Source organism: Canis lupus, chromosome 37 (assembly GCF_003254725.2).
Source record: "Canis lupus dingo isolate Sandy chromosome 37, ASM325472v2, whole genome shotgun sequence".
In the NCBI taxonomy this organism is placed as follows: Eukaryota; Metazoa; Chordata; class Mammalia; order Carnivora; family Canidae; genus Canis; species Canis lupus.
Genome location: NC_064279.1, coordinates 491,504 through 504,662, shown reverse-complemented (window position 1 = coordinate 504,662; position 13,159 = coordinate 491,504). Strand labels below are relative to the sequence as shown.

Below are 13,159 nucleotides of genomic sequence, written 5' to 3'. Positions count from 1 at the left end.
GCTGAGGCTGAGTGGGCTTCCGCTCCTGCTGCAGCCTAGCGGATTCTCTGCCGGAGATAGAGACCCGAGAGCCATCTGCGTGCGGGTGACACGGAGGCGCCGCGGGGCAGGCTGAGGTCACCGATGGGGGGAGTGTACCTAGAACGTGGAGCGGGTCCAAGGACTGAGTCTGAGGCATCGGGAAGGTGAAGAAAAAACCCGCAAATGATTGGGCAGCTTAAGAAGGAAAACAGGAGGATATATGCCATCAAAAAAAGTCAAAGGAAGAAGGAGGTAGAATCGATCCTTCTGTCATGTGTGACTGATTAAATAACTGGAAGACAACTGACTGCTGTCCTGAGCAGAATGGAAATCACTGGGGGCTTTGATAGCAGTTTTGATGCAGTGATGGGATAGAAAATGGGATTTGAGTGGGTTCGGGAGAGGATAGAGGAGTACAATTAGAGACAGTAGGACTCCTTCAGAGTTTTGGTGAACGGAGAAAGGAAGAAACATGATAGCTGGAAGGGAGATGGAGGGCGTTCATGAAGACAGGAAACAGAGGTAAGATTATTTTATTTTTTACAGATTGGAGATGTATTGGGAAGTTTCATTATAAAAGAAAACTTTTGTTGCTGTACTGATCTTTTTTTTCTCAGATTATCAAAATGGCATCTCAAAATTTAAAGACTACAATTGAACTCTCAGATCTCAGGTTGAGAGAGTGGGCAATAGGGAATAACTTCATAAAGCTAAAAATTGCACATTTTAATGACAGCTATGCAATAAAGCTCTTAAGTAAAGCTATGCAATAAAACGAACTTAAACAAAACATTATAGTTTTAAGTACCTGGCATTGCAAAATACTTTATGCCAGCCATATTCCCAAAGGATCTTCTATTTATATCAACCACTTACTAAATTCTCTTTATTATATGTAAACAAGTAGTTAATCTTAGCTATACAGAAGAAGTACCTGGGTTACTTTAGAAAATAATGAAACCTGATCCAACCCCCAGAGATTCTGATGTATTTGGTCTGCAATTGTCACCTAGGCACCAGAGTTATTTTTTTAAATTGTGGTGACCTTTACATACATAAAGTTGTTGGTAGTGACATTTAATATATTCACAATGTACAACTATCACTCTCTGTATCTATCATGAATATTTTTGTCAGCGCAAAAGGAAAGCCTTTACCATTAAGCACTCACTACTTATCCTCTCTCAATTGCTAGTGTTTAGAAATAAAAACTGATTTTTGTGTATTGGTATTACATCCTACAACTTCGCTGAATTCGTTTATAGATCTAATAGTTCTTTATTGTGTATACCTTAGGATTTTTTAATTTATCAGATCATGTTATCTATGAATATTTACTACTTCTTTTCCAGTTTGTGTATTTTTTGTTTCCTTCTCTTGCCTAATTGGTCTGACTAGAACTACCAATACAAGGTTGAATAGCAATGGTGAAAGTGGACATTCTTGTTTTATTCCCGATCTTAGGGGGATCAGTCCTTCACTATTATGATGTTAGCTGTGGTTTTTCATGAATTCCTTTTATCTTATTGAGGAAATTCCCTTCTATAATTAGTTTGGTGAGTGTTTTAATCATGAAAGATGTTGGATTTTGTCAAATGAATTTGCTGTGTCAGTTGAGATGATTGTGTGGGGGTTTTGCTTAATTATATTAATGTGGTGTATTACAACATTGATTTTCATATTTTGAAACACTCCTGCATTTCTGGGATAAACCACTTGGTTATAGTGTATAATCCTTTTAGTATGCTTTAAAATTTGGTTTGTTACTATTTTTTGAGGATTTTAATTTCTACATTAATAAGGAATATTGACCGATAGTTTCCTTTTCTGTGGTGTTTTTGGCTCCTGGCATTAGACTAATGCTCGCCAAATAGAACAAGTTAGGAATTGTTTCCTCATCTATTTTTTTCTAGGTGATTGTGAAAGATTGGTGTTAATTTTTTTTTTTAAATTTTTATTTATTTATGATAGTCACAGAGAGAGAGAGAGAGAGAGGCAGAGACATAGGCAGAGGGAGAAGCAGGCTCCATGCACCGGGAGCCCGACGTGGGATTCGATCCCGGGTCTCCAGGATCGCGCCCTGGGCCAAAGGCAGGCGCCAAACCGCTGCGCCACCCAGGGATCCCCGATTGGTGTTAATTTTTAAGAATATTTGGTAAAATTCACCAATAAAGCTACTTGCTCCTAGACTTTGCTGGGAGGCTTGTGATTGCTGATTCAGTCTCTACTTGTTATAGGTCTGTTGAAATAATTCTGTTTCTTCTTATGTTAGTTTTGGTAATTCATAAGTTTCAGAAATTTTCTCATTTCATCTAGGTTTCCTAATTTGTTTGCTTATAATTAATTGTTCATATTTATTCTATTATAATCTTTTTTATTTATGTAAGATTGGTAGTAATGTCCCCACTTTTATTTCTGTTCTTAGTTATTTGCATCATCTCTCTTTTTTTCTTAGTGTATCTAAATGTTGTCAATGGAACATTTTGTTAATCTTTTCAATTTGGTTTCATCGATTTTCTTAATTATTTATTATTTTCTATTTTTATTTATCTGCACCCTTTTTTTTTTTCATTTTTTATGTATATTTTTACCGGAGTTCAATTTGCCAGCATATAACACCCAGTGCTCATCCCGGCCAGTGCCCCACTCAGTGCCTGTTTCCCAGTCACCTTTTCCCACCTGCCTCCCCTTCCACTACCCTTTGTTCGTTTCCCAGAGTTAGGTGTCTCTCCTGATTTGTCTTCCTCTAATTTTTCCCTACTCAGTTCCCCTCCTCTTCCCTATAATCCTTTTCACTGTTATATTCCCTGTATGAGTGACACCATGTGATGATTGTTCTTCTCTGATTGACTTATTTCACTCAGCATAATACCCTCCAGTTCCATCCACGTCGAAGCAAATGGTGGGTATTTGTCATTTCTAATGGATGAGGAATATTCCACTGTACACATAGACCACAGCTTCTCTATCCATCATCTTTCGATGGACACCGAGGCTCCTTCCGCAGTGTGGCTATTGTGGACATTGCTGCTATAAATAGGGAGCGGGGCCCACACACATGAAAAGTTGGCCATTTCCTTTACCAGGAGTCATTTGACTGACGATTGATTTAAAGTGCTATTCAATGGCGAAGGTCGTTCTAGGATTGGGATGCAGTGAGAACGTTCTAGGATTCGGAGGTAGCTAAAGCTCCCCCGTCATGGACTCAATGTCCCAGTTGGATGCAGAGATAGGCGAGCCAGCAAAGAGATAAGAAACATGGCACTGGGGTGCCTGGCTGGCCTGGTCGGGGGATCTTGATCTCAGGATTGTGAGTTTGAACTCCATGTTAGGTGTAGAGAGGACATAAAAATAAAATATTTAACAAATAATAAATGGATGAACTAATAAAGCATGACATCGAAGGTAAGTGCTTGCTTCAGGAAAAACCTCAAAGCGGACTATGTCTAACCTGCGACCTGTTCTTGAACGCCCCCGCTGCACTCCTTGGTCCAGATGACGTCCTCCACGAGGGACGATGACGTCCTCCACGAGGGACGATTCCGCCCGAGTGGGAGTGGGCTTCCTTCCCTGTAAGGCCTGTGGTTCCCCTCGTTCTGCAGGGAGAGAAGAGCTGCGAAGGCACGAGTTCGGTGGATCAGCACAAACCTCGGCAATGATCCTTCCCGATCCCGGGAGCCAGAGCTCAGCCTCCTTTTAGGACCTGACATCGTAACGAAGCCCGTGTGGTCAGTGGCTCGGATGCAGGGTGGAGGCTGAAGGAGAATGAGGAAGAACAGAATAGAGGGAAAACCAGAAGTTGAAAGAGAGGACAGATGTCAGCATCCGGAGCCTTCGCAGGGCCCCGGCGTCTTTTCCTAGGAGGGGCCCCACTCTGTAGGATGCTTCCCGCCGCCCCGCGCTCCTCGTCAGCACCCACAGGCACATCCCCGGGCCTCCAGCGCCCCTGCAGCCGTGGTCTGGAGTGTCCTCCGTGTGTCCTACCAGGGACCCCAGCTTCATGTCTGTAACCATCCAGCTGCTGTCTGACAACGATCGGGGGAATCCGACTTTTGTTGGGTTTGGGGTGTGTGTGTGTCTGTCTCTGTGCAGCGATCTGCTCCTCGGGTCGCGTCATCCTGACGCCGAAGTGGTTGAAACACCATCATTTCTGGTGCTGGTGCTGGGCGGCTAGCTGGGTTCTCCTGGCCGACCCTGGGCTCCCTCCTGCCGTGACGTCCTGCTGGAGGGTCAGCTGAGCTGGAAGGTCTGGCTCGGCCACATTCCCATGGGTGGCAGTGGGTCCCGCCGAGCACCGACTGCTTCTCTTCTCCCCGACGCCTCTCCAGCGGGGAGCCAGACCTCGGGGCCACCCTGGGGGGAGCTCCTGAGGAGCCGGCTGCCCATGGGGGGAGCCCTGGGGCTGCCTGTGTGTGGGAGTCGGGGTGGGGACAGGGCTGGGGTCCCTCGGTCCCCAGCGCTGCCTGCTCCCAGGCCGAGCCCCACGCTCACCCAGCCCCTACTCTCTAGGGCGTGCAGGGTGCCCTCCACACTCTGGTGCGAGAGATCCAGCAGCACCAGGTGTGCGCACTGAGCCCGCCCGGTGAGGGTGGCCCAAGTGCATGAACTGCAAGGGCCTGCTGTCCTGACGTCCCCTCCAGGGCCACGCTGACCGCCCCATGGGCCCTCTGTGCCACAGACGCACAGGCACAGGGTGGAAAGGGGTGGAAGTGCCCCGGAGCCCAGGCAGCCCAGGCCCCCTGGACAGAGGGAGCACAGACCTCCCAGGGTGCTTTGCACAGACCCTGGTGACCTGAGGCTCCCTGGCTGTCACTCTCTCCCAGGCCCATCCTGGCCCCGGGGCACAGGCTGAGTCACAGTAGAGTCTGTGGGGTCCTGACCCTGGTGTCTGGCCGCCCCTGGAGGGCACGTGGGGACATCAGCTGTGTGTGCCTGGCGGCACCCCTGCAGGGGCTGGTCGGGGCCTGGGTGGTCCCCCCTCCTTCTCTCTGGGGGTCTCTCCACGCCCCGTGCACAGAGCTCCGGGAGACGCAGAAATGAGCCGGCCATGCATTTTCACACAACACTTTATTGAACTTTCAACAGCAAACGGGCTCAGAGCCGAGGGTGTGCGCCCTCCCCTGGGGAGGGAGACCTTCCTGTCCTTAGAGGAAAGCGGGAATCCCACGGGGGTGCAGGTGCTGGAGTCCCCCACCTGGGAGCCTGTGCAGACTCTGGGTGGGGGTGTGTGTCCTTAGGTTGGGGCGTTGAGAGGCGGTTCTGAGGACAGCAGGGCTGACCTGGACCTGCGGCTCATGGGCTCCTGTGCTGGGTCCCTGCAGGGCAGCTGGACCCCGGCCTCAGGCCCCCTGGGACCGGGTGACTGCTGGAGCCCCAGCACGTGGAGGAGCCTGCCTCCTGGTGTGGGTGCGGGTGGGGCCCACGGGCCTGCCCCTGTTGGCCTGCCCTGGGGTGTCCCGGGATCCCCAGGACTGCCCTAGGTCAGCGACCTGGATCTGTGGGGCACGCCCAGGGCCCAGGAGGCCACATCCGGCTGTGAGAGGGCTCGCTCAGCCCGGGGCCAGAACGCAGGCCTGGCCAGGGCCCCGGGGCGCTGGATCCCATTAGTGCTGGGCCTGGGGGGGGCTCGAGTCGCCCCTGCCCCCACAGGGCCCGGGGCCAGGCCAGCCCAGGTCCCTCTGGGTCAGGGGCTGGTGTCCTGTGTGGGGGGTGCCGCCCTCCAGGAGGGACAGCGAGACGAGGCAGGGCACGGTGACGGCGGGCCAGAGCCTCCGGGCCCCCGCACTCACCGCCACGCTCTGCCCCCGAGGCCCGCGAGCATCGAGCTGCCCCATGGACGCGGAGGGCCGAGGGTCTCGGGCCTGTGCGGGGCCTCGGGGCAGCGGGCTCAGCGCCACCCTGGCTCTGCCCTGGCTGTGCCCGTCACTGCCCAGCGAGGGGCACGAGCTGCAGTGGCCACGGGGCAGGAAGGGTGTCCTGGGCCCGACAGCGTCGTCCCTCGGGGGCTGGGGGGACCCCGTGATAGGAGTCGCAGGGGGGGCTCCAGGGCCTGGTCTGTCACGGGGCCTCTGGGGTGGCCCAGGCAGGTGCTGAAGGGAAGGGGACCCCGTTTTTTGTCTTCAAGCCCACCATGTCCGGGGGCCGCCTGCCTGCACCATCTTGTTGCACTGGGAGGATGGGGAGGGAGTTCCATCGCTGGGGGAGAAGTTGGACGATGGCCTGGCTGGGAGGGGGTCCGGGCGGCTCAGGTTGGGTGGCTGGGCCTGGGGAGGCCTGCTCCTCCACCCTGGGTGGTGGCTCAGAGGCCGGAGAAGGGAGGAGAGGCCCGGGTGCCAGGGACACTCGCTCCAGGCCCAGGGGCCACGTGGGGAACTCCTCAGGTCCCGCTGGAAAGAGGCAGATGGGGTCAGCGTCTCCAGCAGGCTGTGTGTTCCCAGTGGTACATCCCCGGGGTCCTCATGGCTCCCGCGTGGCCCCCTGGCCTGGCCCTGTGCTCAGCCCCCCAACACTACTGGTGCCCAGGCCCTGCAGTGGGTGCCGGCCCGCCCAGCCCTAGCCTGAGGTCCCCGAGGCTGGAGCAGAAGAGGAGAGCCCCAGAGATGAGGATGGTGGCCCCAGGGGCTCTGTCCCCTGTGGGCAGCCCCAACAGGCCGAGTCGGGAGGGGCCAAGGCCCTGAGCCCACCTGGGGGGGGGTGCAGGTCGCACCGCATCCTCCGGAGCTGGGTCATGGAGGCCAGAAGGTGTCTGAGCACCGCCTCGTCCTCCAGGGCCCAGGGCTGGGCCAGAGAGTCCTGGAGGAACTCCCGGAGCCCTTCCAGGGGCAGCTTCAGGAGGCGCTCTGGGCGGTGGGCGAGAGTCAGACCCAGAGGGCCCCGCCCTGGGGCCCCGCTGTGCCCAGGAGCGCCGTGGGCAGTGCGCTGGCCGGGGTGGCCCCTGCCCGCTGCTCCTCTCAGGCAGCCCCGCTGCACCCGCCTGCCCTGCCATCCCCCCGCCCCAGGTCTGGGTGCTGCTCAGAGCACAGGGTCACTGCCCCTGCCCCCCGCCCCTGGCACACCTGGACTCCCAGGGGCTCACTTACTCCTGTGCACCTTGAGGATGGTGTAGGCCATGGCCGTGAGCACCCTCTCCCCATCGAGTACGTAGGCATCCCACAGCTTCAGAGTGAGTGGAAGGGGGTCTAGGGGACAGCGGGGTGGGAGGAGCGGCCTGAGCAGGGCCCCGGGGGGGCTTGGCTGGGGCCAGGCTAGGCCTGCCATCTGCCCCCCGGCTGCCTCCGACGAGGCCCCACAGCCCCCCCGTGCGTGCCCTCCTCCCAGGGAGATCAGGGCTCCCGGCCGCTCCGGGTTCCGACCCCGGCCAGCACCTCCTGCACCCCTGGGGGCACAGACTCTGCCCACACTTGACGACACCACGCCTCGAGAGGACCCCAGGTTGGCCGCCCAATGGGCCTAGGGCCCGTCCACACCCCAGGCTGACCCAGCCTCCCCCGGGGGAGCTGAGGCAGAGACGGCCCGCCCCCCGGAACCTCGTCCAGGACGAGGGCTTCTGGGCTTCTCCAGGACGGGCTGGGCTGCGAGCCTCAGCCTCAGGGCCCCAGGGTCGGGCCTGGCTCGTCTGGAGGGTGGGGCTGAGCTGGGCACTCCCTGGGGGCAGGGGGCAGGTCCGGGACTGGGGGTCCCGGGGGGGCCTCACCCGGCTGAGGAAGCATTGGAGAAACCACTTGGGGGTGTAGATTCCTGTGCACATCTGCTCCTCGTCCTGGTGGAAGGGCAGGAGGTGCTCAGGCCCCACGCCGCGGCACCTGGAGCCAGGTGGACGTGCTCCCCACGGCCCCGCCCAGCCCCGAGGGCGCCCCGGGCCCCAGAGGAGGATTGTGACCCCGACTCTGGGCAGCTCAGAGGGCCGTGCCCCCCACCGCCTGCCCCGGGCCCTGGGGCCGGAGCCTCAGGAGCTCCCACTCGCCATGTGCTTCTTCAGGTCGGGGAGAGCTCTTTCGAGGATGCGCTCATGATGAGCCCGGAACCTGAGGAGCTTCGGGAAGCCCGGGACGAAGAAGCCTGAGAAGGCCCCAGGCCCCCACAATCAGAGGCTCCTCCTGCACCAGGTGGGTGGGGGGTGTCGGGGCAGGGGCCTCCCCCCACGCCCTGACCCCCGTGTGCCCACCACCCTCGGAGCCCTGACTGGACCCGCTCTTCCCAGAGGGCAGGGCTGCCTCCCAGGCCGGGGGCGCGGGGCCTGGGGACCCTCGTCCTCACAGACCCCGCGGGGTGTGGGCTGGGGGCTGAGGACCAGACCCGGCTGACCCAGCACCCTCTCTCCTGCAGGGGCCGCTGTGGGGACAGGCGGGTCCCCAGCCCCGAGGGGCAGCTGGTGCAGGCCACAGGGAGGGTGATGGGCGTGCACGGCCCTCTGTGGGGCTTGGGAGTGAGGCTGGGGGCCCCCGGGAGGGGGAGACGCTGCCCCCTGGGCCCTGTGTGGCCATGGGCTGGCAGGGGGGCCTGGGGGGCAAGCAGGCAGCCGAGCGGGAGGCTGGGGGAGCAGCGGGAGTGTGAGCCCCGCCTGCAGACGGTGGGGCGGGCGGCCGTGGCTCCGGGACCCCAAGGCCACTGGGGAGGTGGGGCCCTTGCCCGTGGGGGGGCGGGCTGGGGGGGTTCCCGCCTGCCCCCCGGTGCAGCAGCAGCCTGCAGGGAGGCCCTCCTGAGCTCCCCTCCCACCCGGTGGCCCGGCGGGCCCCTACCGTGCATGGCGTGCCTGTCGGTCATCAGCTGGGCCAGCGCCCAGAAGGCGTCCTCCTCGGGCAGGAACATGAGGATGGCCGCGATCTCGCTCGTGCCCTGGCAGTAGCCCACCTCCTGCAAGAGCCAGAGCCCCACGAAGGGCGTGCGCCCCGAAGCCCCCTCTGAGCCCTCCCCGTGGGCGTCAGGCTCCCCCGGCTCCATCACAGCCCGGGCTCCCGGATCCCGGAGAGGGCTCCCAGAGGGTGGGGGGCAGGTGAGGGCCACCCGGACCAGCTCGGGCGCCAGCACCCCGGGCCCCGCTACAGAGCCCTGCGGCCGCCGTGCCAGGGCCCCCATCCTCAGACCAGGAGGAGGGGCCTCCGTGAGCTGCAGGGGACCCCCCAGGTCTGGAGACCCACCCTGAGGGCAGGTCGGGAGCCTGACTGTGGCCCCTGGGAGGTCCCACGAGGGGAGCTGGGCCAGGACACCCCACGGGGCCAGGGAGCATGTGAGCTGGGGTCCTCGGGGACCCTTCTGGAATGCCCCATGGAAGGGGGCGGCCTCCTGGGCGCCTGGGCCTCCTGCCCTTCAGGGGAGTGGGAGCCTTCCCCGCCCGGGTTCTCATCAGTAGTCCCGTCTATCAGGGTCCAAATCCGAGTTCTAGGACGGCCGCGGTGCACGCGGGGGCCCTGGGCAGTCCCGGCCCTTGGGCACGCAGGCCCTGCCTCCCCTGGGAGGTCTGCACCCAGCCCCCTGCCCGTCCCGGAGGAGAGAGACCCTCCCCGGCATCTCGGGGCCGTGGAGCTGGGGCCCTAACTGTGAGTCCCACTGGTCACCAGCACTCAGGACAAGGCCGCCCGCGGGGCAGGAGGCGGGGGCAGGGACACTCACGGTGTCATACACGGAGTAGGCAGACAGCACCTGGAACAGGGCTCGCTGCCTAGGAGGGGGGACAGCGGGGGGCTCTGCTCAGTCAGCCCCCGCCCAGTGAGGCCGCTGAGGTGCCGACACCAGCCCCGCGGCCCTCAGGGCCCCTCCGCAGGGGCCAATCTCTGGGGTCAGGTCTGCGCACGGGGACAGGCGGCGACCTCACACATGCAGTGCACCGGGGGTTATGTGCACCCTGGGGTGTCCGATGCCTCCATGCGGCTCCCGCCGTGGGGTGTGCAGCTCCGGGCTCCCCCAGCACCGCCAGCGCCCCCTCCAGCCCTGGAGCAGCACCCCCCTACACGCCCCCTGGGAGCCAGCGCTCCCCCTGTCCCGGTCCTTGCAGTCCCTGATGCCTCTCCTCCCCTGCCCTGGCCTGGCCCTGTGTCCCAGGAACACCAGCCCCATGTGGCCCCTGCCCCGAGCCCACGCAGCCGGGGCATCCGTGGCCCTGAGTGCACCCCCAGGCCTTCCCAAGTGTCCCTGGGCTGGACTCTGTTGGGGGGACCCCGGGCCCGCCCATCCCGGAGCATCTCGGGGCTCCAGGTCTGAGCCACCGTGAGGAGAGCAGGGAACGTCATGCAGGTGTGACCCCGATACAGGCTGCGAACTCCTGGGATCACTATCTGAGCACGGGGGGGTATGGGGTGCAGCCCCTTCAGCACTGCCAGGAGCCGCCCGATGCCCCCTGCACGGCGGCCTGAGTCTGCACCCCGGCTCCGCGGCCCCCAGGCCAGGGCTGCTGGAGGCCGGCTCCCCCTGGGCCGGGGGTCACAGGTCAGCCTAACCCGGCCGTGCTCTAAGGGCCGCAGGGGCCCCACGGGGCAGCAGGTTCCCTGCAGGGAGGAGCACCGAGCTCTCATGGGGAGACGGTCCAAGCGGCCCCCTGGGAAGCCCAGCACACCCCTGCATGGTGGCTCCTCAGCCCTGCCCCTGGTGCCCCTGCAGGTCAGCCCTGGGGTCCCAGGCTCCCACACACCCCACCCGCTGCACACAGAGGTAGCTGCACCCTCTGCTCCACCCACCTGCACCCCCCTGTCGGGGGCTCCCTGCCTTCCCCCCTCCCCGCAGCCTCTGGGGACTCTACGGGACACCTGGGCTTCTGACGGGAGCAGGCCATCCAGAGAACCCCAAGGTGGCCGGGGAGGCTGAGCATGTCCCACAGAGGGCAGCTGCACCGCATCCTTGTGGGGGGGGGCGGGACCGATAGTGTAGGGGTGGGGGGGGGTGTGAGTGTGGGGGATGGTGTGGGGGGATGGCGTGGGGGGGCCTGCGGACACAGGGCACCCCCTTCTCTAAGGTGCACACGGAGACGTCTACAGATAAAGGCGACCCCAGTCTGGGGTTTGCTGTGACCCCTGCCCCTGGGGCCCCGTGTGCTCAGTGCAGAGCCTGCCTGGACCGGGGGCAGTATCTGGGGGTCATCATACTATGTGTGCTCACCAACTGCAAATTGTCTAAAATAAAATGCACAGAATTCAGAAATACATAAAGCACCGAGAGGGGGTGTCACCCTGACCTGTCCGACCCTCATTGGGTCCATGTGTCCCGGTCCAGCCGCAGCTATGCACCCTGGCCCCCAGGTCCCCTTACTGCCCCCCACACTCCCACCCCGGCCCCCTGCTCTTCACGGGGCCCCCCCTCACCCCCTTGGGGTTCAGCTCAGACAGTGACCCCTAGAGGCCCCATCCTGAGACCCCGGGGGTGGGGGCACGGGGGTCATCCCCAGCACCCTACCATGTGGCAGTGTGTTGTTTGCTGTCATCGCTCCCCCCGGCCTCAGAGACCCCGTGTCCCCTGCACGGAAGTCCCCGGGCCTCCCCTGGGCCCCTGAACCCCACTGGCCCAGCAGCCTCACCTGACCCCGTAGCGGTCCCAGAACATGGTGTGACTGCGGAATGTGCGGTTGACGTCCAGGTCGATCTGCATGATGTCCCGGGAGGAGACCAGGGCCGCCTCCTTCATTTCCTGCGGGGAGACCCCGGGAGGAGGAGCCGGCGTCAGGGACACAGACCCTGACCTGTCAGCAGCTGCCGTCCTGGGCAGGGAGCCCAGGGGCCACCATGGGAGTGTGTCCTGCAGGAACCTCCTTCCTTCCCCTGGGAGGCTGGGGACGGCGGGAGTGCCCACCGTGCCGGCGGGGCCTGCGTGAGGGCCTGTGCCCAGCTGTCGTGGGCGGGGAGGGGACTGAGGGTCAGCCCAGGTGGGAGGGGACATGAGGGGTCAGCCCTGAGTGGGGAGGGGACAGGGGGTCAGCCCTGGTGGTGAGGGGACTGAGGGTCCACGGGGAGTGGACGGGCCCCACCTGGTATTTCCCGGCATTCCCGGCCTTAACCTGGTCGACGTTCAGCAATCGCAGCCACACCTGTCCCCGCACCTGGGGCGGACCCCCTTGTAGACCCGGCGCGGTGCGCCGCAGCTGCAGGGAGGAAGGCAGGGCTGGTGAGAGGGGCCCAGGGCGGCCCCTTGGAGCCCAGTGAGCGCGAGGCATCTAGAAGGTTCCGGCTTCAGCTCCAGGCGGACCGCGGCTCCGGGTCTGGGGTGCGTTCCCGGCAGCCCGTGCAGCGCTGGGACGGGGGACTGGGGAGATGCCCGGGGATGTCCTGGGGGATGGGGTACAGACAGCTGGCCCCAGCCCCCCACACGTCCTGCCCGGGGCCCAGGACGGGCTCTCACCTTGGCCTCTTGGGGGCTGGAGCCGGGCAGCTCCTTGTCCCTGGAAGGCAAGAGACGCAGAGCCCTGAGGCCCCGGCCCCATAGCCACCACCACCCCCCGTCTGCACCCAGGGGCCTGGGGAGGGCAGGGCTCCTCAAGGGAGGGCAGGGGCTGCCAGCGGCCTGAGGGCGGGCAGGGGCGGCGTCTGGGGGGTCTGAGAAGGGTGTTTGCTGGTGGTGGGCTGGGCGGGGACCCCTCGGCGCCCCCAGGGGGTGACCTGTCCCCCTCCTGGATGGACCAGCCCGAGAGCTGTCAGTGTGGCTTGGGTGCCCCATGACCGTCCCGCTGAGGTCCCTCCGCCTCCCCAGAGCCTGACTGCCCAGCGTCCAGCCGGCTTCCCCCTGCCCCCTGGCATTCCCCCTGCTGTCCCCTGACTCCCTTCTCTGCTGTCCCCTCTGCCACCCTGGCCCATTTCACCTCCTGTCCTGTTGGAGCCCCTGAGCACGACCACCCCTGAGCCATCCCAGCAGCCACTGGGCCGTGAGCAGGGCTGAGGGAGCCCCACCTGGGGTCTCCAGCCTCCATCAAGTTCCCGTGGGGCTGTTGACCCAGCATCCTCGTCCCCTGCGACCTAGGCCACTGGGCTGTCCCCTCCCTCGTTCCCGCCCAGGGCAGCCCCCTCCTCCTCTTCCCTCCTCCTGTCCAAGCTGGTCGGGCCCTCCTTCTGCGGCGCCCCCCCCCCCCGCCCTGGCCTGGTCCCCGGCATCTAGCTGCAGCCCCGCAGAAGCCTTCGGGACTGTGGGGGCCCTGGCTGGGGGGTGTGGGTGAGAGCCCCCT

The 13,159-nt window shown here is 61.9% G+C and overlaps 1 protein-coding gene across 1 annotated transcript; it reads right to left on the bottom strand.

Moving 5' to 3' along the window:
• Positions 1–5,085: 5,085 nt before the first annotated feature.
• Positions 5,086–12,087, bottom strand: LOC112656496 (USP6 N-terminal-like protein). Its single transcript, XM_049106730.1, has 7 exons — positions 11,972–12,087; positions 11,525–11,634; positions 8,760–9,679; positions 7,715–7,780; positions 7,101–7,199; positions 6,705–6,860; positions 5,086–6,407 (listed from the first exon to the last, which is right to left on the bottom strand). The coding sequence occupies exons 3-7, from the start codon at positions 9,094–9,096 to the stop codon at positions 6,079–6,081; spliced, it is 987 nt and encodes a 328-aa protein (XP_048962687.1). The 5' UTR covers positions 9,097–9,679; positions 11,525–11,634; positions 11,972–12,087; the 3' UTR covers positions 5,086–6,078.
• Positions 12,088–13,159: the final 1,072 nt, after the last annotated feature.